Consider the following 26488-nt stretch of genomic DNA (forward strand, 5'->3'; position numbering starts at 1 on the left):
TTGCTTCAACACAGCACATCAAAAACCAGTGAGAAACCTGAAGAGAAGAGTGATAAATAGCAAGTCTGTCTTAAAACTGAATGGGGAACATGGTACTGCATATTCTGAAAAAGAGGAATAAAGAGACATAGAGAACAAAACTCCCTTTTTTGTCTCTTTTCTCTCTCTTTCTCTGGCTGGGTTACATTCGACATCATACACAAAATCCATGAACCTTACTTTGTTTTTTCCCACTGGCAGTACCAATTTCCAATTCTTGGGCACTCTAACATTGTATTAATTAATCTGCTACTACTGCAACTATCGGGAACAAATCATGAAACTTTCTCAAGAGTTTTGAAGCTTTCTTATATTGATCCATTTGCATAAATTTTCATAAATAATTTTAGGAAGTTTTATTCCCCATGAAAATCACACTATTTTGTTCCCCTCTTTCATTTGGGGGGGGTGGGGGGGTGTTGAAACAAGACAATAACATGTCATTCCCAATCACTTATAATCTTGCACAAATATGTTTTGATGTTACCTAACTCATTGTCAGCAGAAGAATCCCAACCATTGTGAAAATACTGACAGAAAACAATAAGTTGCTAAAGTCAGCATCCCGTTAACCCAGTGCTGACTTTCTTCTCCTAACAATGGAGTGAAGTGTTGGATCATTACAGTATTGCGTGCTTGTTGAAAGATAAAGGCAGGCTTTCTTTAAAAGGAGAAAAAAAATACAAGGCATTTCCCTCCTACAGCACAGTTAGCATTTCATCATGTACAATGAAATACTGCTTTGTTGGGTTTAAGAAAACAACTTGATCTGTAATCTTTTATAGCAGCCTTTTCCAGAGGGCCTCCTCAGATGATCGGTACTATCGTTCCCATAAACCCCGCTGGACATAACTGATGACTTATGGTAGAACTTACCTTTGTTGGAGCAGAACCCATGTGTTAAGGTATTGAGATTTAAAAGCTGACCAGCTGCTATAAGGCTGATGCAATAAGGATGAATCAGCAACGGTATTGGCATTTTATGTATGGATCCACAGAGGTTTTACCACTTTAAGAGGTGTTTATATAAGGCAGCCATTAGAGGTCGTATTTCTCTCTCCTTGTGTCCTGTCTTCATTGCAGAGTTTTCCATACAGAGTTAAAAAGATTGATTGCTTTTCAGGTATTTACCTACCACATATATATCTGTATATGTCTTGTATATAAACCACTGTTAATGTCTAAGCCTCTGTGTGCTGTGTTTTGCTCCTGGGTTGTCTCACGATAGTAGTGACGCTGCAAATGCTCTGACACCTTGTTAGAAGAAATTCGTCACAAAGCATAAGCTGTGGTTTTAGACCACAACTCCAGGTATTTTGAGCCACTACCCAAGACATGTTCTTGTATAAACATAGAATTGAAAATAGGGAAAAGTCAAGTTCAAGAGCCACTGGCAGGGGGAAAACACTGCATCTCTTTCATTGACAAGTTGACTCAGCCTTCCAAACTCCCAAGGTCAGTAAAATAAGGACCCAGCTTGCTGAGGGCAATATGCTGACTCTGTAAACCCCTTAGAGAGGGCTTTAAGGCACTGTGAAGCAGTATATTCAGTAAGTCTAAGTGCAATTACTATTTCTTTCCTCAGCATTATTCTTGGTCAGATTATTTTGAATTCTTTTTTTACGTTACTACCCAGCTAGGAAGATGAGATAATGGAAGATTGAACAATAAAGAGAAAAAAGACAATGAAAAGAAGAGAAGTTGATGGACTGACTTTTTAGCTCATTTTGGTGAAAATCAATTTGGGAAGAGGTGAGTACAGAACAATGGCAAGTGGAGACAGTGAAAAGCAAAAGGTGAGTGTTCATGTGGGAGGTGCTGCAAGGACCAAGACAAATGGAGTTGACCTTGACCAACAAAAGTTTGGGCAACAGCATTTGGGCTATAAGGAACCATTATGTATGTTATTTTCTACTCTAAAAGATCAACAGTATAGCCTTCTGGAAATCAAGAACAAGTATATTTCCTGAGAACAGGAAGAAATGATAAACTAGAAAGCTGGTTTGACTAGAGTAGAGAGCCATGTCCTATACTTTCACTTCTGCAGTGAGTTAGCTCTGCTCTCAGATATACAACTCAGTGGAGTCTTCTCTTCTACAAGCAAAAATTATAAGCAGCTGCCCTTGCACTTATGAAAACCAATATCTGAAATCAGATAACTGCAGTATCAGCATGTAAGTCTCCTGAAGTCTTACATGTTTATCTTTATCCTATGATTTATTGATTTTATTGCAATTGCTTTGTTTGATAGTTGTGAGCTGTCCAGTCACTGTGTCAGGGGAAGTTCAATAACTTATATAATATTATAATAATTATGGCACATGGATGACTACAGTACAGATATGGTATACCAACATCATAAAGTAAGTTTCTGATCTGATCTTTTCATTAAAAATGCATGTTCCTTTTGGCACTGACAAGCTTTTATTTTTTAGTCACTATTTTGCTTACTCCAAGGTATTTTACATTGAAACTATATGTAGATTATCTGTGGGATGGGAATATGAATGAGGGCTCTACTGGGACAGAATCTTCTTAATCTTTGCCTGCTCACTCTCAATCTGGGTTCATTTATGAAGATGAAAGGACAAAGAAATTCAACCAGTGAAGAGTTTGCTTGCAAGATGTTGTTAATAATAATACAGATATAGCATCTCTTGGGTTCCTTGTTACATAGTGCTCTTTTAGATTTAATTGGTTTCAGAATCTTGAGATAACCATTGCAATAATAAAATATTATAAAACAAAGGAATGCTGTACTGAGAAGTTTGACCAAATTTGAAAACCCTTTAACATGCAATAAAGATCATTTGTTAGGCAAGATTTATACACCTCAAATGAAGAATCCGAACAAGTCAACGACTGTATGATTAAACTGATTCAGAATACAATGCATCCATGGGAATTTCAACGGAAGAATATCATAATCATTTTGAACCCTATATTTTAAATTATATGATTTGGTATCGTGGTTAAGGCCTCTGTCTAAAAACCAGGAAACTATGAGTTTAGTCCTGCCTTAGACCAAAACCAGTTGATTGACCTTGGGCCAGACACTTTCTCTCAGCCCTAGGAAGGAGGCAAGGACAAACCACTTCTGAAAACACCGGCAAAGAAACATCAGCTGCCAGTTCTATCCAGAAAGCACACACACCCTGAAAAAAAAAAGATCTAACTAGGTCAACAATACACAACTTGGAAGAGACAACAAACAACATTCCCGCATATCCACAGGAATCAAGTTACCATTACGTTTTGGCATTCCTTTTGCCAATTCTTTAGTTGCAGCAATACAGTTTGCATGGAAATATGGTGCACAACCAGTTTGTTAGAGAATGTTTCCAAACGCAGGTTTCTGTAATGCCTAACAGGACAGTCACATAGCTAAACCAACTCAGGATACAAAAGCCAGAATTTTTTGAGGATGCTATGAAAACAAATCCTGGAAAATATGCTTGACATGTAACTGTAAATAAAAGCTGTAGCTGCCTTAAAGATAAATGGACAAGGCTACTATGGTAATATTGGTCCTCTTACTTACTGTTCCACATGATTTAGGTCCACCGTGAAAAAGCGTGCAAGCCATTCTCACAACTTCTGCTTCCATCTTCCTCACACCTGGGAATACATCTGGATGAAGTGGATTAGCCCATGCAAATTCCTCATAAACCTTGGAAGGGAAAGAGAAATAGTCCCTTGAAGCTATGCTGCCAGCTACCTTCCTTCCTTCTGTAACTCCTTTTCCTTCATAAAGATCTTATTGTCCACTTATTTGTGGGATACAGCAACGTCTTTCCATTTTCAGCTCACAAAGAATTACAGGTATTCCTCGACTTGCAACCACGACGGAGCTCAACATTTCTGCTGCTAAGCGAGACGGTTGTTAAATGAGTTTTGCTCCGTTTTGCAACCTTTTAGTTCCACAGTTATAAGTGAATCATTGCAGTGGTTAAGTTAGTAACATGGTTGTTAATCTGGCTTCCCCAGTGACTTTGCTTGTCAGAACTTCACGAGAGGTGATCACGTGACTCCAGGACACTGCAACAGTCATAAATGAGTCAGTTGCCAAGCATCCGAATTTTGATCACATGACTATGGGGATGCTGCCCTTGTTTATGATGTCCCAAACACTCCTGGGGTGCCGCTTTTAAGAGGACCTTGAATCAAGGAGCAGAAAAACTGAGCTCTCCCTCTCTCTTCACCTTTCACCACTTAAAGAACCAGTTCCCAACGTCTTCCTCTTTAAATTTTTAAAACCCACCAAAATTTTGTTGACGTTATAAGCATATGAAACTGAACCTTAATAAAATAGTCATTTACTGTCATCTGGATCTTTACATCACAATTGTGTCCTCAACTTCCTTTCTCAGATTCTCCCTGCTATTACAAAGCTGAAATAACACACCATTACTTAAGCCCACGATGGCGAACCTATGGCACATGTGCCACAAGTGGCACGCAGAGCCATTTGTGCTGGCACACAAGCTTCAGGCAAACTTACCACACTGTGCATGCCCGCGCCTCACAGCTGATTTTTTTTTGGGGGGGGGGGATGTTGGTTTGAGGCCCTTTTTGACCTCCCAGAGGTTTGGAAAAAGCCTCTGCAAGGCTTCTCAGACCAAATCATAGGCCCGTTTCATCACTTCCTGTAATACCGGAAGTGACAAAACGGGCCTATAATTCGGCTTGAGAAGCCTTGCGGAGGCTTTTTCGAAGCCTCTGGAAGGCCGAAAAAGACCTCAACCCAACCGAAAAATCAGCTGTGAGGTTCAGTGCAGGTAAGGAGAAGGGGGTGGGGATTGCGCGGGCATGCGCAGGGGACATGGGGAAGGGGGCGCACATTGCATTCTGGGTGCGGGCACGCGAGTACGGGCGTGCCGGCACGCTCGCAAATTTTGGGCACAGGAGGCCAAAAAGGTTAGCCACCACTGACCGTGATGACCTGTTGTCTCTCAAAATAACCCAAAACCCAAAACATATATTAAAGTCCAGTAAGGCCTTCAACTTAACTTCACTGTTTTATTAGGCACAGTTTAAAGTCACAAAAGTAAATAATGAGGCAAACAGAAAACCAAAACAAACCACATTGATGAGAGTTCCGAAGCAAGCCAAGATAACTAATCATAAACTCCAGGAAAATAACCGAGAAAAGTCCATGGGAAGAACGCCAGCAAAGATAAACCTCTTTCAAGGTGAACACTAAATTGACTCCTGCAAATTCTAACTGCGCAGTTGCAAACTTATATACATGGCTCCCAGCTGCAAGCCGCAAGGAGGATCATGATAATCTCCTCTTGAGTAGCCCTCGCTTTTCCCTTATCCTCTCCTCCCTGCGTGCCCTAGGATGAATAGGGGATGGGCCTGGGTCCTCCTCTGACTGCTCAGCCGGCCTCTGCCCTTCCCCAGCCTCCACCACCACCTCTGGAGCCACACTCCCACTCCCTGTTGGCTGTTCCTCCTCTTCCTCAGAGTCAGCCTCCGCCAGGGGCATGACACTGACTTAAGCATTTTGGGATGAGGAAAAACTGCAGTCCTTCAATGATTAAGACACCAACACTCATCAGATGCGGTTGATGGAATCCAACAACATATGGAGGGTGGTAGCTCCTTACCCCTAACCCTTGATTTTATGCACAGATCATTATTTTAAGGAACCCGAAGATATGAAACATTAATCTAAAAAATGTAAATGGCACAAAAATATATGAAGGTCCCTTTCTAGTTATCATACTGCTTTTCAGGATGAGGGAAAGGTGGGTTTTTTTTGGTATCCTACACCTACTTCAAATAAGAGAATACAGTTTGTACTCGTATGTCACTAAAGATATGTGGCCCCTCCCCTGCACCTCATTTTTGCCCGCCATGGCCTCCTGCAGCACTCAGTTGGCCGAAAACGGGCTGTGTGGCCCCCTTTCAGCCCTGTTTTGGACCATTTATGGCCTGGTTTTGGGCCCAGTTTCAGCCAGCAGAGTGCTACAGGAGGCCGTGGAGGGTGAAAATGAGGCATGGGCAGGCTGCAAGCGGCCTGTTTTAGCCGCCAGAGGCGCCGCAGGCCGGTACCCTGATATTTCCAGGCCAGCCCCGTAAGCTGGATTTAAGCACCCCGTGGGCTGGATGTGGCCCCTGGGCTTTGAGTTTGACACCCATCAGGTGTCGAACTCAAACTTATATCAGATAAGCCATCAAGTTATTGGATTCAACCAATCAATCTCATCTGGAATTGCACTGCTACAGTTTTTTAATTATACACAAGGCAATTACATAAGGCAATTCTCCAAGAGTTTCATGATATATTACCTTAACGAGCAGGTTAACGAGTTTCTCATCCCCACTGTACACTGTCCCAGATACTTTGCGGTCCTCCCAATGTACTTTACCTAAAAATACACAGGGAAAAATGTTGACTCATTACATGAAAGCTCTTTTGGAAAACTCTTTTGGAAATTATTTCTGGTTCACATTATCTTAGTTTGTAAGGACCAGTCAGTCTGCCATGCAAGCGAAGTAAATGGGGAAGCTGGGTTCACTTAATAATGGTGACCAGAAATGTCATAAAGTGGGGCAAAGCTCACTTAACAACAGAAATTTTGGGCTCAGTTGTGGTCATTGAGGATTACCTGTATAGCACCTGGGATTACCTGGCACAGAAGGCCCAGCCATATTTAGACCTGGAAGTTGGAATTCACAACTTTAGGAGTAAATTTCTGCAGGACACACCTAACAGCTACATCTTCAGCATGAAACTAAACAGGGTTATTTTTAACAATTGGAATTGGGGAAAGGAAAGGTAATCCATTTTTACATTCTGGGGGGCTTAAAACAATGAGAGACCATGTTTAGAGAAGGTATCAGACACAACTAAAGATTTATCCAACCAAGGAGATTTATTATAAGTTGGGAGAATCAGAGATGGTAGTCAATGGCACAATGGAAGCAGATCAGATCTTAAATTTTTTGACCTCTGTGATGACCCGGGGCATGGCACAAAAGCAACAAAGTCACAAAAGTAAATAAAGTCCCTTTAATTCCTCCAACTTGGCCCCCAATGTCCTGTTATCATTGGCTGGAGAAAAAAACTCTCCCAAGAACAGTTTTTAAAGAGAAGAAATTCAGTCCGAACCCAAAGTACATATAAATTATAGATAAAAGCCAACATAATCCACGCTCCAGCAATTAACGAGACAGGGCAGGATAAGGAATTGCAGACTTCAAAAGATAACAAAACATACACAGTTGGCAGGATGCCAGAACCCAGATAAGACTTTGACAAAGATAATGTACACTTTGCTACCATCAAGGTGCTTTGCGCGAACACCCTTTTGAGATCCTGTTTTCCCAGCTGCAGCTAATGAAGGGAATCAGGGCCCTTTTCTCCCCCATAACCCCTGTAACTCATGTTGCTCCCTTATCCTACGTGCCCTAGGATGAAGAGGGGGTGGGCCTGGGTCTTCCTCTGAATGCCCAGCCGGCTGTGCCCTTCCCCAGTTTCCTCCACAGCCACCGGAGCCACACTCCCAACTCCCTGTGAGCTGCTCGACCTCCCCCTCGGAATCAGATTCCAACAGAGGCATGACATCCTCTTTAAAGGCCTCTATATCGATTATTAGATAACACCATATCTTTCCTCATATTCAGCTCTATAGTCATAGGATTGGCTAAGGAACATATTTTTTCACATTCCAGTAGATCCCCAAAATCATACCCGAAGTGCTGTACTCTTTCAACTTCTTTAACAATTCTGGCTGGCTGAGACCAGTTGCCGGCAGGCTCGTGAGGTAATTTTTCTGGTCTTGCAAAAATGGCAATTTGGCAGACATCTCATCCAAAGTCTTGGATATCTGTTGCTGGATCTATAAATGGCAAAGAGCACATATAAAACTACTAATAAAGTGGATATTTTTAAATTAAAAGCACCCTTTAGCTGCAGATCTTTTGTTAAAAATAACAATTCTAAGGCTTGCTTGCTTTGTTAGCAGATCTGTGGCCTACAAGTCACATAATTCCAAGCTATAATAGCTACTGGCCATCTTGACAGAGATGTATAGGACCTGTAGTCCAGCCGTAGTTCAGGACAGCTTGGAAAAGATTATCTCAATGCATGTATCACTACAGAACATGTATCTCTATAGAACAGAAAGATGTTGAGACTCTAGAAAAAGTACAGAGAAGAGCAACCAGGATGATTAGGGGACTGGGGACTAAAACATATGAAGAATGGTTACAGGAACTGGGCATGGCTGGTCTAATGAAAGACCAGGGGAGACATGATAACAGTGTTCCAATATTTGAGGGAGCGTCATCACTTGAGGCTTTCAAGAAGAGATTGGACTCCCATTTGTCAGAAATGGTGTAGGGTCTCCCGCTTGGGTGGGGGGTTGGACTAGATGACTTACAAGATCCCTTCCAATTCTGATTATCTGTTATCTGTTAACTTGGGATTTTAGCCTTTAGGAATTTTTGTTAAATCTTTATTTAATATAAATGCACTTGCTTTCCTTGATGCTGAAAAGTTTGGTCATTGCAGCAGAAAAATTACATGGGTTACATTACGTTGATTACTACAGATTCAGTAGTTTCTTGCACAAAATTAATCATGAATTTCCCAGATGATTAATTTTGAAAGAAAATTATATTCTGCAGAATTACCTTCCGAGAAACCTTGAGTTATTCTTTTTATCCTTTTTTTCCTATACATTGAATAAATAAAAGTTAAAAAATGCTGATCAATCATTACCACACATAAAAATATGCCATGTAAAATGGAATGGAAATTCTATTGATTGCAGACTTCGACCAACATGGAGTGTGCTTTCTCTTAAATTAGCTGTTCAGAAATTATACCTGGAAAATTATCTGATTTTTTTTAATGTTTCAATGTTGTTTCTGTTGAGTTTCTATGAGCTGGTCCAAATGTAAGTATTAGCAGAAGCAAACCAAGATATTCCTGGCTGTCACTGATTATTCAGATGCATTTCAGGACAAGTCACCACACAGAAAAGAACTATGGTTGCCTTGATGGATGATCTGTTGAAGGGATGCATCAGGGATGTTTCTGCATATTTGCAGTTGTAGTTGTATAGTAGCAATAATAATAGATAGTAGGTAATAGGCACCAGGGTAGAAAGTGTGACACTGGAAGTTTTAGTCCTGCTTTAGCCATGAAAGCCAGGGGAGTGATTTTGAGCCAACTTACTCTCACCCCAACTCACCTCACAGGGCTGTTGTGGGGAAAATAGGAGGAGGAAGAAGTCTTGAATATGTTCACCACCTTCAGTTGTTTTTAAAAACCATAAAAGTGGGATACATATAGAAATAAATAAATAGCATACTAATAGCAGAAATAGTGTAATATACCGTAGCATTGAAATACAAGCAATAGTAGAGTGTAATAGAATAAGAGAACATTGTATATCAATAGTAAGAAATACAGAATTAAAAAATATAGACATTGAAAGACATCACACATATGTTTGTATACTTCACTTTTGCAATTTGGATATTTTTCCAAAATAAAACAACTTCCCAACTTGTAAATAACGTGTAGGGTGGTATAAAAATCCAACTGTCCAGAGCCCAAGTGCTCTCAAGAGATCTCTTGAGCTCAAGTCAATCAAATTGGATATAGTTTTAAAAGATCCAGTTCCAACTTTACATGAATGATATCCAGATATTTTTGTTTTTTTCCATCTTCTCCCAGTGGGCCAGCCTTCATAGTTAGCTTCTGCTTGGTCTGATTGTGCTCAGGATGAGGTATAATAGTCCCAAGCTGAATTCAGGCAGGTCAGAGGAATTTGATTGAAGATAGTACCATCTAATTGGAGGGAGAGTTATCGGCTCTAGATAGGATTGGCCTCCCTCTGAAAAAGCAGATTTGCCTCTTGGGGATGTTTCTTAATTTCACATTATCTCTGAAATTTCAGGTGATTCCTAAGGATGAGCGACATCTTCTTTTAGTTGAATTACATTCCCCTTTCCTGGATAGGACCGCTTTGCCCTCCATGATTCAAACTACAATTGCTTTCCAAAAAGATGACCACAGTCCACTTTCTGTGAGGATGTCACTGAGGGAAACCAGAACATTGCAATGGGTCCAGAATGCTGTGGTCAGGTTTCTGATGGGTATTCCTTGTGATATTTATTCTGGCTCAACTGCACTGATTTCACAATTTTTGAAGACCAAATTTAAATGGATTTAATGCAGATCCCTTTACGGCTTGTGTCTTGTGTACCTAATGGAACGGTTTCCACATTATATCACAAAGGAGGAACTCCATGAATCCTTTATGATGTTATTACTGGTGCCACAAGAAAAGGAGACCTAGATTAAAAACACCTGGCAACACTTTCACTGTGAAATTCCTTATCCTGTGTAGTGCAGACATCACCTTCCCAGGGTGATTTTAAGACATAATCTACAGTATGTTATTGAGCAAGCATTCCTTCTTTGAAACTTGCAATGTTTAAGATTTACCATATTTTTCGGAGTACAAGACACTACACAGTACAAGACGCGCCTAGCTTTGGGGGAGGAAAACAAGAAAAAAAAATCTGCCCCTGCCTCCCAGCAATTTTCCTCCTTGCAGCAAACAACATGTTTCAGCTTCAGCACAGCCAGATTAGCACAAACAGCTGATTGTCGGTTGGATCGGCCTCTCGACGATCAGCTGTTTCAGGCTGCAGGGATTGCCATAGCCTATTGCCGCCTCTGCTCACCCCATTTTCGGCCCGTTCCAGGCAGCGGGGATCAGAACAGGCAGAAAATGGGGTGCGCGGAGGCGGCAATAGGCAATGGCAATCCCTGCAGCCTGAGGCCGATCCAACCAACAATCAGCTGTTCGTGCTAATCAGGCTATGCTGAAGCTGAAACAGGCTGCTTGCTGTTTTCTGCAAGAAGGAAAATTGCTGGGAAGCAGAAGCCAAAGGGTGGGTGTCAGTGGGTGGGCAGGGCTTCGGCAACATTCACTGTATAAGACGCACAGACATATCCACCCACTTTTGGGGGAGGGGGTGGTGGAAAAAGTGCGTCTTATACTCCGAAAAATACGGTATACAGAATAGATATTTTGGAGTTCTCCATTTGTTTTTCACGGCAATTAAGTAATGCTCTCTTATTTTATCTGATTTGATCAACTGACATTTGTTACGTTCAGTGTTTTTCAATATTCAATGGAAGGGGACATCCCATGAGCATGTGATATAAATTCAACAATCCATCGATAAGTAAGTCTCAATCAATAAGCCAGTCTTCTTCTTTTGTCATCTTCTGTATTAAATGTTCAGGGATCTTCAAGGATCCCTCTGAATCATTTACCAATGAAGCAAATCATATGAAGATACAGACGCTTGCTAAGTACTCCATTTTGTTATAATTTTTTTTAAAAAAATGATTGCAGTTGCTAAGTACTTCATTGTTTACTGAGGCTATTAAGGAGAAAGAAAAGAATCAATGGCTAGTTGAATTTTGCTTGGTTTTAAACTGGCTACAAAGTTGTGCTTAAAGTGGAATGCTATCACATTTGAGCTAAGCGCTCAACTGACATATTTTCAATATTGTTATTTTGCTTCATTCAGCACTGACAAATCAACTTAAGTTCAAGCTATTCTCAAAATATCTTTAAATTTATTAAGCAGTTTAAAACTTACAATACGACCAATGATGGGCAGCTTGCGTATAAATCTGAAGAACCATTTTTTAAATCGTGATGTTAAACCTAAGGGGGAAAAAAACAAGATTTTTTTAAGGAAAAGATTATCCAAAAACAACTCTGAGATACACAACATAAAATGTGAAAACTTTCACAGAAAAAAAAAGGAAGGGCAGATTTGTAGGTATCTACAACTCAGGCTTACATTTTAAATCTTTTGTGGATACTATTAAATTAGACTGACAAGAGCAGACAAGAATATTCCACTATCGTGTGAATGACTATGGAGATTCTCAATCATCCAGGTCATGGTTATCCCAAAGGGGATCTTTCCAAGAAGCTTCTTGGATCAGAAGCAAAAAGTCTTCAAAGAAAAACAAGAAAGTCCAGTTGCCTCTTGAAAAAGCACCTTTGGGACTATCGTGTAAACTGATGTGCGGTCCTCTATTTATAACCATTTGTTTAAGCAACCATTCAAAGTTATTGAAAAAACTGACTCATGACCAGTCCTCACACTTGCAGTTTCCCCACAGCCATGGGTCAAAATTCAAGTACTTAGAAACTGGCATTTACTTTCCCCAGTTATATAGCATCTCGGGGTCGCTATGTGTGACCTTCCCAGCTGGCTTCCAATAAGCAAAGTCTATGGGGAAGCTACATTCGCTTAATGACATGATTCTTTTAACAACTGCTGTGATCCAATTAACAACGGAAAACGAGGTTAAATCATGTGGGGCTCACTTAACAAGCCACCTTGCTTAGCAACGGAAATTCGGGTCCCAATTCTGGTCATAGGTTGAGGACTGCCTACAGTACATCCTGTAAGTCTACAAACCCTTCTATCGTTTTTCGAAATAAAAAGCTTTTTTTAAAAAAGATTCTCCAAGAAAATGATACAAGTTTAGGAGTCTCCAAATTTCCATGGCTTAGCCGTGAGATTGAAACAGTTTTAAGGTGATCTCAAGGGAGCTGAAGGCAATTCATGGAATCCGCCATTCATGCTGAAGAACTATGTTACAAAGTGCAAAACTTTTTTTTTTAACTTAAAACAATCAGGTTGGGGCCACTTTCTGATTCTTTTTAATATGTAGCTCCATTATAACCTCTTGGAGCAGAGGGAAATTAACCGAAGACTTCATGTGCTCACATATGTATGTTTGCATTTACATTATCTACCCTGAAAAACTCAATTTACCTAAACAATTCTTTGAAGACTTTCAAATTCCAATTAGCAGAAAGAAACTACACAGCAATGGGACAATTAACTCATTTTTTTAAAAAATAAATAAATAACTGAACATCAGCCACACAAAAGTGAACCAGAGCAGGTATGGAAAATTATTTCTATAAAATGCAACAGCAAAACCAATACACATCCATCCAGATCCTAAATTAATAGGTTGGTTTGCTAAATACTCCCAAAGTACTGCAAAGAAGTCCATGATTTAAATTTTTTAAGCGACAAGCTCACTGTTCTCTTGAGCAATGTTTATTGTGCACTATCAAGCCAGTGTCAACTCTTTAGCACTCACAGATGGATTTTTCGCTTGTTCTACATCTAACCTGATATTTCAGATCTTCTGATGGCGCAGTTGCTGACACTTTCACTGAGTCCATCCTCTTTGTTGTTGGTCATCCTCTTCTTTTTTCTTTCCAACTTTCCCAACATTTCTCCAGAGAGGTAGGTCATCACAAAACGCGCCCAAGGTAAGGTAACTTGAGCTTCCTCATTTGTGCCTCCAGTGAGAACTCTGGATAGATTTGTTCAATGATCAATTGGGGGAGGAGAGGGGCTCTCCACAGTTTACTCAGGCGTCTTCTCCAAAACTGAAGTCCAGAAAGGTCAATATCCTCCCTATGTGGATTCTTCAAACTTTCACTTCCTTAAGTGCCACAGAGACTCCGCTTGCACTGTTCTGATATTTGTAGAAACAGACACATCACATGACCTTAACATTTTTTTCCAAGGTTTTCTTGGCTGCCCTACCCAGTCTTAGTTTGGGTAATTCTTGAACTATTGTTTCTTTGTTATTGATGGTTGGTCCTAAAAAGACAGAAGCTATCTATCACTTTAGTATATTCATTATGACCTTCGGTATCTTCATTATGACCGATTCAAGGTTAATTCATCCTTCTGAGGTCAGTAAAATGAGGACCCAGATTGTTGGGGACAATATGCTGATTCTACAAGCTGCTTAGACTGGGCTATAAAGCACTATGAAGCAGTATATAAGTCTAAGTGCTATTGCTATTATCAGTTAAAGTTGATTGTTATAAAGAAAACCAGACTGACAAGAGGTATATTTAATTTTAATCCCATTTTTTTCACTACACTATTTAACCTTTATTACTAGATGTTGCAAATGATTTGCATTTTCAGCTATAAGAGTTGGTGATCAACATAGCACAGGTTATTGGTGTTTATCCTTTTAATTTCAAAACCACATTCATCATCTTCCAATCCGGTTTTCCTTAATACATATTCAACATATAGCCTGAATAAGTAAGGGGAGAAAATACAGGCTTGTTTCATTCTTTTTGTGTGTGTCTATCTCATGAGGACAATGAGATGAACTTGGATTCCCACAAAGTCTCATGTTTCAGCCTTTTCTGGCCATCGCTTTTTTAACATACGTTGGATGATTCCAAATATCATTTTTGCCAGGACGTAAAATTATGGATATTGTATGGTAGTTTGCATATTCTGTTTAAGGGTGTGTATGAGTGTGTGTATTTGAATGTCAAAGTCTCCCCATATCTTGCCTCCTGTATCATTCCATAGATTTGTTGGCACAGCTTGGTTAGAGAACCTTGACTGGTTCCATGATCTTTAAATCAGTTATTGTCTGCACAGAGTTGACCTTTAGAATTTGAGGTTAGAACTTCCTGAGTTCAGAGATTTTTTCTGAAAGACTTTCCTGGATTATTTTTGCCTATTTCTATCATCGGTGTATTTACAGATGTTGTAATGTAGCTTCTTGCCTTTTCTAAGAGCTCTCTGAAGCTCTTTGTTAAGTTCCTTCTGAAGAATGTTGTCTTCCTAGATTTCAGCTTCTTTTCTCTTCTTGACAATCTTCACGGTTTGCTGTGACATCCAGTTTGCTTTCTTCTGTTTCTTCATCTTTGGCAGTCTCTTTCAAAATTTATCCTTAACCATTTTTTTAAATCCATTCAACAGTTCACCACTTTCTCTATCAATGAGATTTGGGACTTCAAAGCAATATCTGATGTTTTCTTTTTCAATTTTGGCTTAACTTGGACTTTAAACATGAACAGTTTATCTTTCCCACAATCAACATCTGGCCATATCTTGGATGCTATAACTGAGTTCCTCCAGCTCATTTAAGAAGTAATATAGTCAATAGATCAACACACAATATATTTATGCACCTAAAATAATTCAATTTTAGTATAACAAAACAGACAGTACAAATAGTTAATATTTTAAATTATGTCCTTATGTACACTGTTCATGTTAAAGTAAGTATATTTAATCATTACATTGCCTTAACATACAATTTAAAATTTATATCAATGGTTCAAGATACCCAATACGAAGACTGATTTGAATGTTTGGTTGATGGCTTTGTTTCTCCAGAGTAATTGCAAAGAAAAGCTATAACCAGTGGACACAAGTCAATTTCAAGACGTTATTTATAAACATGGGTTATTTTCTCCATCTTTAGTTCAAATTAGGCATATTATAAGGTTTGCAACAGATTAATTGAAAAACCTAAATGGAAGACACACAACTTGAAAACATTTGAGCCCAAAGTATCTCCAAATAGTCACTGAAGAATAATTTGTAGTGTGAGAGAAGGGGAAAAAATAACAAAGAAGACAAAGAACTATTAGACACACACACACACACACACACACACACAGATACACACACCCATACATTCACACACAGAGAGAGAATGCATATACTACCCACTTGCACTGGTGAGATGGATGGCTATATAAATCGGAAGGAAGGAAGGAAGGAAGGAAGGAAGGAAGGAAGGAAGGAAGGACACACTAGTGGAAATAAGTCATGTGTTATTTATAAGTGTGGCTATTTTCACAAGCTGTAATTCAAACTGGGCAAATTATTAGGATACAGCACATCAAAACTGCTGTTAATTGAAAAGGAGGCTGGAGGGAACCCAAAGCTCACCCTCACCTGTTCTGTGCTTCACCTTATAGTCAAATACTAAGAGTAAGTAAATTAATCATTTAAAAATATTTGATGGAAATTTAAATCTCCTTTTCTTTTGACAGCTTAATTTATCTGCTACAATACTTTTTAATTATCCATTTGCAACAAGGGCTAGCAACTTTTTATTTGAAACCAATCTGATCACACTTCAATAAAATATGGTGTGTGTTTGTGTGTGTGTGTCTGAGGACATGTCCATGTGTTCCTCTCTTGCTATTTCGTATCTTTTAATTCTGGGTTTGGATTGCATCAAGGAATTACTGGGGTGCAGAAACCATGCATGCAGATTAAAAATGGTACACTATTGTGATACTCCAAAGCATTGTGAATTGTTAGATTCCCCACATGAAGTAGATGTGACTCTTACTTTCTGACTGGAAAAGAAACATGTGTATCTTCACAATCAGCAAGGTAGCAGCAATTGTTGATGCAATGACTTGCCATGGTTCCATCCCAGAGCATTTTTCATTCACCACATTTCTTGTTTGGTTTAAGTATTGCAGGAAGATATGATGGTATACAGTAAGAGTATCCTGGAGAAGAGAACAGACAGACCACAAAACAGAATGAAAACAAATGTCAATGAATAAACTTACATGTTCAATTTTTGGGACAATATTTTTATCTGATTTCCCATGACAGGTTAAAAACAAAAGACTGCACAAAAAAAGAAGGCGATCTGGTAAGAGTAACAATTTGTCCTAGACAAAAGCCACTTCAAACAAATGAAGCTCTCACATCACTGGGGAGTTTCTGAGGAACTTAAATACCTTAAGTATTTTGGTTCCAAACTATTAATTAAAGCTTTTGTGGAGTCAGAATTGCAAGAAAAGCCTACAAAGCTTTAAGAATATTTGTATCACATCCAGAAGTGGTATTCAGCAGGTTCTGGCCAGTCCTGGAGAACCAGTAGTGGAAATTTTGAGTAGTTCAGAGAATCAGCAAATACCACCTCTGACTGGCCCCACCAACCCCATCTATTCTCTGCCTCCCAAGTCCCAGCTGATCGGCTGGGTCTTCTTTTGTTGCCCTGAACAGGAGAACGGAGCTGGAAAGCAGGTTAGTGGGGTAGGGAGAGAATGGGGATTTTACAGTAACCTTCCCCTGCCACGCCCACCAAGCCACGCCCCCAGAACCAGTAAGTAAAAAAAAATGGAATCCCACCACTGATCACATCCCTTTGAAAGAAATTTCATAATGGAAAATATGCTTTCTTTTGCCTTTATAAAGTAAGGCCCTTAAGTAAAACTTAACTTGACAAAATAAGTTGAGTCTTCTAGTGTCAAAATACAATTTATTGTTCAAACCCCAACTCCGAGAGTGGGCACTCCTTCTACTTCCCCTCTTTTAACCTAATTTTCTCTCAATCAGTCTCGTAATGATTTTTATTGATGAGAAGCCCAGGTGACTTTGTCAAAGGTTTCTAGCGTCACCAAGTCAGAACTCAAGCAGGTTTGTAGGTCTGGCTTAGGTTTTGCAGTACTGTGATCAGCCTTAGTGTCATGCTCCCGTCGCAGCCTGAATCTGTAGAGGATGATGAGCCCGCTGAGATCGAGGGGGCCACTTCGTTGGCTTCGGAGGAATGTGGGGAAGAACAGGCCGAGGCAGCCCAGGACCCCTCAGGATTGGGACGGCTTGTCAGTAGGGAGGAATGGGGGCAGGATGACCGAGACAGGGTGAGCAGTGGACATGAGGAGCAATGGAGCTCAGATGATGAGCAAGGATCGGCCCCTCCTGATCCCTGAGCATGGAGAGTGGAGAGAAGGTGAGAACAGCGCAGGCCGACATGACTCAGGAGAGCGCCCCGCTCCTCTTCACAAGGCACCCCTGGGGACTGAGTTTTAAAGAGATACTGTGGGGAGGAGCGTTTGTTGGGAATTGGTACAGTTTGGTGTGCCAGTAGACATTTGGCGTTTGCAGGACTGCTTGCTTCTTCCTGACTTAGTGGACTCAATGCCTTATTCCTGACTACGTGGATTCGGTACCTTGTTCCCTACATTGTGGATTCATTGTTTGTTCCTTGGTACATGGACTCATTCTTCTGTTCTTGTTTCGCTGGACTGGGCACAGCCAGAGGGGTGCACGTATGCTTTGCTCTGGGACTTGTCAAAAACATGGGAATGTTTGGGGGGAAATTTGCAGCATTAAAAGGGAGTTTGAACTCTCAGCTGGCTGTGTGACCTTTGTGTCATCTCGGGTCATCACAATTAGCAATTAACCAGGTATCTTATGCAAGTCAACATGAAGGCTTGTCTTCAATAATTCATTCTTGCCATGTTGCTTCCTGAAGGACACAATGGCACTTAATCTGAAGTCTCCATACAATCCTCATGACAAATGGCCATTAGCAGGTCTGTCCTCCTTCGGTGCACTGGTCAGGCTCCCTAAAGTGCTTGTCCATCGAGTATAACCAGGGAAAAAATGGAACTAGCTGAAGTCTTTAGCTAAAGAATCCTCAAGGGAATACCTTAATACAGTGTTTTTCAACGTTAGCAACTTTAAGACATGCAGATTTCAACTCCCAGAATTCTCCTGCCAGCATATTGGAGCATTAGGAGCTGTGGTGGCACAGTTTTTAGAATGCAGTTTTGCAGGCTAACTCTGCCCACAGCCAGGAGTTCGATCCTGACCGACTCAAGGTTGACTCAGCCTTCCATTTTTCTGAGATCGGAAAAAGATTATTGAGGATAATATGCTGACGTTGTAAACTGCTTATAGAGAGTGCTCTGTAAAGCACTATGGAGCGATATTTAAGTCTAAGTGCTATTTTATAATATTTACATTCATTCATCTAAGTGCTATTGCTAGATTGGAATTATGGGAGTTGCAGTCCAAAGCGGCTGAGGTTGAGAAACACTGCCTTAATAAATAGGACTATAAAATCAAAAGCAGCTCATTGGAGCATCAGAAAATAGATGTATTTATCAAAGTGCCCTCTCCTCAATACAAAAGGTACAATAAAACTATTAGCGAGATAAGCAAAAGTTGTACCATTCAGCTAAAGATAAACTTAAAAGTTACAATATAGTTAAAAGTAATGTCTTCTTCAAGTTTAACTTACTCTCTGATAAGTTCAAGGATACTATATACCCATCCATGTAATTTTCTTGTCAATATGAAAGTAGTTTAACGTGTCTTTGTTTAGGATGTATTTGCGGGAACCAAACAGTCTTGGATTAGAGTTGAAATGAATAGGGAGATCGTATCAGCTCCCTTGAAAAGGACTTTGACTGGGGTGTTGCCATTTAAAAGATTCCTTGGGCACTCATCAACCTAGCCTCTTTAGATATGAAATATTTGCAAAGATTTCCAATTATGATTGCCAAATGGAGGTACAGTCTCTACAAAGCAATTCCTTGCATTGGTTCTCTTTGAAAAGCTGGTTTGAGGATTTCAAACCCTTGAATAATTCATCGTACCTGAAAACAAGCTTTGAAAGCATCGGAGGGCATTAAATCATCAATTTTATTATGTTCCTGATTTAAGTGCTACCTGGCACAAGCCTCTGGAAAATACTAAATAGACTACAACTTTCCCTCAACTGGGTAACTTTCTAGACATATGTAAGTACAAGCCAACATAGCTGAAAATGATAAAGACAGAGCCACAATACATTTGGAAGGCAGATAGTTTTTATTTGTGAGAATATAAGCAGGCTATCAAAATGTGTAGTCTGTCACCAAAATGAGCATTAATCCAAACTAAACAGCCTTGATGTTCTTTGCAGAAAGTGGCTGCATCATCCCTCCAACTTTTTTTTACATTTGAAGCTGTATAAGAATGAACTTTTTCCCAAGGAAATATACCTCCAGTTATTATAAATGCTGTACACAATGACTTTAATCCAAATAATATCGATATGCGATGCAAGATGTTTTGCACGATGACCTTCAGATCCAACACAATTTAGTTTCTGGCTTACCCTGTAACCAAAATGAAACCAATGCTCTACTGCAAGAACTGTGCTAAATAGAAAATTATTTTCAAGATCATCTTAAGGACATCATGAGCTACAATAAAAGCAGATCCATCATTTTCTATTTCTGTAGCTTTATGATTATACAGTATTCCCCAAGTGTTGTCAATGAAGTCTGCTTTATCCAACTCTCAGGAAAGCTTTGCTCCAGAAACAAGCATTAGTGTTGGTGCATTCTATTCTTCAAACCTGTTCTTCAACTTCTAGCTGACTTAAGCTCATTTTAGAGCAGGTCTTCCCAAGGTGTGGCGTTTTCCTTTAATTGGGATCCGCAGAAGAAAATGCATAAACAACTTTTTCCAAATGCATGCTCTTCAAATATGTTGAATGAGGATTTGCATCATTTCCACACAACCTGGCCAGCACTTGAGAATGACAGGAACTATAATACAATGCATCTAGAACAGGGGTTCCCAACCTGGGGGTGCGAGACGATATTCCTGGGGGTGCAAGAAAAGTCCAGGTAAATAATAGGATATTGGCTATATGTTGGCATTTTTATTTATTATTTATTTCAGGGGGTGCAAGGTTCGAGGGAAATTTCTTTAGGGGTGCGGGGCAAAGAAAAGGTTGGGAACCACTGATCCAGAACAAGGGTGTCAAACTTGTGGGTTGCCCTGGAAACAGTGAGGGACACAGTACCTCTGCCAGCAAAAATGGAGCTGGTACAAAGATCCTGCCTGATAGAAAGGGCAGCCAGTTCTGACACCCTTCTGGCCGAAGTGAAAGAAAGGAGGAAAACTACGTTTAGAGTTAGGAATTGGAGAGACACTGTTCTAAGGGGTTCAAAGGGGAGCCCCAACCCAGAAGGCTGGCATCTGTGGTGATTACTAGCCTGTCTGGTTCCTTGAATTGGAGCCCCTTCCAGAGGGACAGGGAGAGCCACCAATTGAGGGACCGCTGGGCCTGTTGAGAGACCAGGACCTTGATTGAAGAGTGGCTGGTTCCTGCTCGTTGAAAGGGGAGCAGGAACCACTGGAGCAATCAGGAGTGAAGCCGTGCCCATGGGATGATGCCAATACAGGAGACCATCTTCCCCAGTAGACTGGACAGCAGCGACGGTGGAACAGTCTATTGTTGTTGAATCTGGATGATGTTCTCTGCAAGGCTTTTTCCATGATCTGGAGACAGGAAAACCTGCACAAAGTTGTGTCGATGACTGCTCCCCAGTGTAGCCGTTTGGTCGTGGGCGAGAGATGGCTCTTCTTGGTGTTGATGGAAAACCCGTGGCTTTGGAGGCGAGACAGGGTAATTTGTAAGTTCCGATGGGCCAAGTGGAGGGAGGAAGACAGCATCAACATGTCACCAAATAGCATTGGATCCTCACTGAAACAGAACAGAGTGAAGCCACCAATGCTGCTAGAATCTTTGTGAAGACCCTTGGAGCCGATGAGAGGCCAAAGGAAAGGGCTCGATACTTGAAGTGGGCATTCTGGTAACAGAAACAGAGAAACTGGCGATAATGAGGCCAGATGGGGATGTGGAGGTAAGCCTCCATGAGATCAATGGAAGATAGGTCACCTTTCTGAATGCTCTCTAAGATAGAATGCAGCGTCTGCATTTTAAATCGCCTGTATTTGACAAATTGATTGAGAAATTTTAGGTCAAGGATGGCTCGCCACACACATAGACCCCGAGGCTTTGGGAACAACAAAAAAGATAAGAGTAAAATCCACGTCCCCGTTGTAAGGTGGGTATTGGTTGAATAGCCCTTATGTCGAGTAGGTGTTGAACGGCCGAATTCATAAGGGCTCTCTTTGAAGTGTCCTGTGAAACGGAAGGAATCAAAAAAAAAAAAATTCTGGGGATGATGATAGAAATTCCAATTGTAGCCCTGCCCTAAGAGTGTTGAGCACCCAGGCATCCGTCGTTGACTCCTCCCATTTGGAGGTAAAGAAGTCTAAGCGACCTCCAATGGGTGGGGAGAACGAGGGATTACTTAGAGCGACGGAAGGCATGACCCCCTCCCCCCCCAAAGGGCCATTTACCAACAGAAGGTTGTTCTCTGCCAGGTGGTTCTTGACGTTGATCTTGGCGTTGAGAATACGCCCTCTGTGGCCGAGGAAAGCGGGAGGTGGACTCCGCCAGAAAGGCAGGTGGGCGATAAGGAGCTGGGCGATAGTCAGCTTTTCTCCCTGAGGAGGAAAGAATTTTACGTTTATCTCTGGTCTCGATGAGATATGGCTCTAGAGCCTCGACCAAAAGCTTGTCTCCTGCGCAGGGGGTAGAGGCCAGCTTCCATTTGTGGCGTGACTCCGCCTGCCAATTTCAGAGCCATAGAAGTCTTCTTGCCGCCACCGAAGATGCCATGGCCCTTAATGCAAATTTGGCGGAATTGAGGGTGGATCCGCAGTGAATTCCGCTGCTGCTATAATTTTGTTAAGGTCCTGATGAGACCTGAGGTCAGAGACAGGCAATTGGTCCTGCAGTTGGTGCAGCCATCGTAGAGATGCCCTCGTGAAAAACGATGCAGCGGTCGAAGCCCGAACAGCCCACGCAGCTGCTTGGTGGTTGCACTTGAGGGTCTGTTCGGAACACTTGTCCTCTGGTTTAAGGACATCATCTGGCTTGGTGGGAGTGCCAGAAGAGGAAAATGATGTCTACTGAGGGCACTGCAAGGGCGTTGGCAAGGGATGTGCTGACATTGTAGAACCGCTTGTCCAAAGATGATGGACGAGGACCTGCCGAAGGGGAAGCACACTGTTCCTTGACCATGTCGAGAAACAAAAGGGGAGAAGGCAAAACCTCCGTGTGTACGACTGGCTTGGAGAAGAGCGAGTCTCCTTGCCCAGAGGGTTCCCCTTGTGGTTCAGGTGCTGCTTCTTCAGGTGACAGCATGGCAGTGACCAGGGCCTTGCTAAGTAGGGGTTTAAAGAGGGTTGGTTTAAACACTAATGCAGAGGTGGGCTGATCTGGACGAGAGTCTTCTTCCTCTGAAAGACTGCGATTACAGATTTCACCCTTTTCACACTCTGAACGAGAGGAGCAACTGTGTTCAGATGGGGAGGCGCCCTCTTCCTCTTCATACGCCTCCCATTCTGCCTGTAAAGAATGGACCCCGAGGTCTTGGGGTCTGTGGAAATCTCATTGCGGAGGTAAGGAAGCCATAGACTGAGAAGGGCCTGGACCCTTTCCATAAGCCAAAGAATCTCTTGAAAACCTTCAGCCGATCCCTGTCTAATGGCTAAGGAAACAATATCTTGGATCTCCCTGGGCCTGTTATCAAAGGTAGTGGAGGGCCAAAGGCCAGCTGCAGTGGGCATGAAAGTGGCTTCCGGCCTGATCTGGGAGGCCTGAACTCTGGAGAAGGGGAAGAGAAGGGGCATAGGGCCCAGAAGTTTGCTGGAAATATGGCCCAGACCTGCTGAAATCCTGAGGATCTAGTTGTCCCTTAAATGCCTCAGGGGATTAGACTGGGGGGGTCCAGAGGCTCCATGAACAACTTCCCCTTCCCTGGGGGGTGCTTCTCTGGAAACCCTGATGTTCAGCTGGCTGGGAAGCCTGTTTTAGTTGCCCTCTCATTTGTTGAATAGTCTTGTTAAATTGTCTCTCTAGAGCCGCATGTCTGTGTTTCTCTGCCTTCAACTCAGCCTCTAGAGGCTAGAGTCTTAGCTCTGGTTTTTGCAGCCACTTCCCTCTGAGCAGTACGTTGTCTGCGTCTTTTCGTTTTAGTAGCCAGATCTAAGCATCCCGTGGGCCAGATCTGGCCAACGGGCCTTGAGTTTGATACCCTGCTTTAGGGCTATCTGGAACGTCTACAACCAACCATTCCTTCATCCCTTGGCTTCTCCCCAAGCCATTCATTCTCCTGCCTTCCAAAGTTGCCTTGAGTACATTTATAATTCTTCTACATTTCTATGTTTTTCTAGCAACACCTGTACACCAATCTGCTTCGTCTGCAACAGTAAACAAAATTCGTATCTTTGATGTTCTTTAAAAGGCAATTTCAACAGAATTGCCAAGAAAGCCAAACGGTAAATCTATCTGTTTTGTACACAGGCACCTTTTATCTTAAAAAGGTTTTGTTCTTCCTTTTAGAAAGGTTCAAAGTCCCATCTGCTGCTTATTAGGCTGTTTACGGAGATCTAATCAGTAAATCATGCTAAGGTCATACCTTCAACCAGATTACCTCAGATAGCAAATCTCTGACGTGAACTATGGCTCCATTATTAGTCCCACGTATATTATACCGCCAAATCTTTTTACAGCACTTTTGCACAATATAGAACAGATACAAAAATGCAAGGATTCCATCTGCCCCGATTTAGCCTTCCAATCTGTCCTCTTGCACATTTTAACAAGCATTCCTTCTAATACAACTATACAGTCACCCACAGTGAACTGGATTTTACCTGTTTGATCTTATTTACCCTTCACAGAAAGAATACATTTTATTCATTAGTGCATCTTAGAGAATCGGTTTGTCTCAGCGTGTAAATTAGTATTACAGAGGGACAATACCTTTTTCTGTATTTTTCTTTTTATTTCTTTTCTCTTTTTATGTGAAACAGTAAACAATTAACACTCAAAAAAGTACATCTCTGATTAATAACCTGATGCTCATTCATTCTTTACTACACTATCCAGATATATTTTGAAAGCTTTAATTACTGTTGTGCTAACAGTTTAAGCTGTTTTTTTTTTTAATGAAAAACCAGATCCATACGACGGCCAGTCACGCAGACTTAATGAAAAGCTGTCCCGTATCATTTAATTTTTCAGCACTTTTAGAAACAAATTATCATGATGAGAAACATAATTGTGCAACTGAAAGGCAACATTTACCTAGCTAATTAGCAAAGTATATCACATTTTCTTTTGAGCATCCTTATTCAGCCTGTGTGTCCCGTAAACTGCTTAGGGCAGCCGTACTGCCAAAGAAGATGTTCAACAGGTATCAGGAAAACAATAGGATTGGGCAATGCTGACATGTTTTACTGTGCAAAAGACTGCATTACTGAAAGAATCTGGACACTCAATGAAAGAACAATCAATTCACTTTCTTCAGCTATTTCTGAGAAGTGCTCCGCAATTGCAGTCATTGCCACTTTCCTATACTATGGAGAAATTACTCACGTCTTCCAGTTTTGTGGACACAGTCAAGTGTTCTTTTGTTTATTTACCTATTTATTACATTTATTTGGCTGACATCTTGCTGCGAGGTGTCTTTGGGTGGTTTACCATACAATCTATTAATTGTCATACCTCTTCAATCGCCAAGCTAAGCCTGAATGCACATGCCAATTTGGTGGGAAAGTGCAACAGACCAAGCACAGATTTCAAAACATATACTTTGATCCATCCATATCTAACCTCTTCTTTGTCATGCATCTTGAGGAAGTTATACAGGATTTCCTGATAGTTCCTCACAGAAGCACTAACAAGACCCAAAACCTTAACCCAAATCTGCGTTAAATACCTTCCCAATATATCAGCTTCCTTCCAGGAACTCAAGTTAACCTGTGCTTTCTGTATTCTATCAACACTAAGCATTTACAAGGCTTATTACTCACTTGGAGAAACAGCAGTGTGGCATAAAACAGCCATATGCAAGTACTTTTCATTGGGGTTTCAAAGTGCTGATACAGGCAGTCTTCAACTACAACAACCACAACTGAGCCCAAAATTTCAGCTGCTAAATGAGACACTTAAGTGAGAGTTTTGCTGCATTTTACGACTTTTTATGAGACCAGTTTTTACAATTTTTTTCACATCACTATGGAAAAAGAAATATACCAAAAAAAAAAATAGCTCCACAATCATTAAGTTAGTCAGAACAGTTTTCTAACCATGGAAAGATCACTTTTTGATACCATGTGAACTGGTACTTTTTCCTAGGCAAATTAATCTAATGGATGTAGGTATTATTCAGTATGCCCTGGAAAAATATACATCTCAATACAATTAGCCAAAACTGCACAATAATGTATTTGTAATTAGCATCCATTAGTTACGAAAGAACTTCTGAAATGAGAAGTCTTCTGCATTGAAAAATGTTCCACCCCATCGCCTTGGATGCTCCTCTCGACTTTTCAACCAAACTTCCAGAGGGAGGAATGTCAATTATAGTACTGTACTGCAATTCTGTGCTGACATCATATTTACCACAACTTAACAAAAATGAACACAGTTCATTTTTCTCTACCTCTCATTTAGCGGTTAGCAGAAGAACTGTTTCTTGTTTCACAAGCGGTGAAACACGAAACAGGAACTACCAGGTTGTTCTTCAGGCACAGCAAAAGCCGTATTATCTTAGGGTGGAGGAGGTGCACCTGAGTAAGTCCAATCTTTTTGAACACAAAAATGAGCCTGGACAACTTTCCAGTATTGAGAGTTTAGGTTATTAGTGGGATTCAATTCAACTCAGTTTATTACAGTCATAGACCAGAGATAGATAGATGATAGACAGATGATAGATAGATAGATAGATGATAGATAGATAGAAAGAAAGAAAGAAAGAAAGAAAGAAAGAAAGAAAGAAAGAAAGAAAGAAAGAAAGAAAGAAAGAAAGAAAGAAAGAAAGAAAGAAAGAAAGAAAGCTTTATTGGCCAACTGTGATAGGACACAGAGGAAGGGAATTGGCGGAAATGCTCTCAGTATGCATAAAAGAAAAGATACATTCGTCAA

At 40.9% G+C, this 26488-nt stretch overlaps 2 protein-coding genes across 2 annotated transcripts in view; one reads left to right on the top strand and one right to left on the bottom strand.

Moving 5' to 3' along the window:
* Positions 1 to 26488, bottom strand: part of SGPL1 (sphingosine-1-phosphate lyase 1) — a 48575-nt gene that overhangs the window by 19572 nt on the left and 2515 nt on the right. Inside the window, exons 2-6 of the mRNA XM_026713471.2 lie at positions 16253 to 16418; positions 11683 to 11750; positions 7742 to 7889; positions 6337 to 6416; positions 3581 to 3709 (exon numbers count right to left, since the gene is read on the bottom strand). Of these exons, the coding sequence (XP_026569256.1) occupies positions 3581 to 3709; positions 6337 to 6416; positions 7742 to 7889; positions 11683 to 11750; positions 16253 to 16418 (591 nt within the window). The remainder of the gene's footprint in view (positions 1 to 3580; positions 3710 to 6336; positions 6417 to 7741; positions 7890 to 11682; positions 11751 to 16252; positions 16419 to 26488) is intronic.
* The window catches only part of LOC113444672 (uncharacterized), a 36330-nt gene continuing 23061 nt past the window's right edge, over positions 13220 to 26488 (top strand). The window contains exon 1 of the mRNA XM_026713532.2: positions 13220 to 13365. Within this exon, the coding sequence (XP_026569317.2) occupies positions 13268 to 13365 (98 nt within the window). The 5' untranslated portion in view covers positions 13220 to 13267. The remainder of the gene's footprint in view (positions 13366 to 26488) is intronic.

The sequence above is a fragment of the Pseudonaja textilis genome, chromosome 4, assembly GCF_049901715.1.
Source record: "Pseudonaja textilis isolate UNSWEBS1 chromosome 4, rPseTex1.2, whole genome shotgun sequence".
Taxonomy (NCBI): domain Eukaryota; kingdom Metazoa; phylum Chordata; class Lepidosauria; order Squamata; family Elapidae; genus Pseudonaja; species Pseudonaja textilis.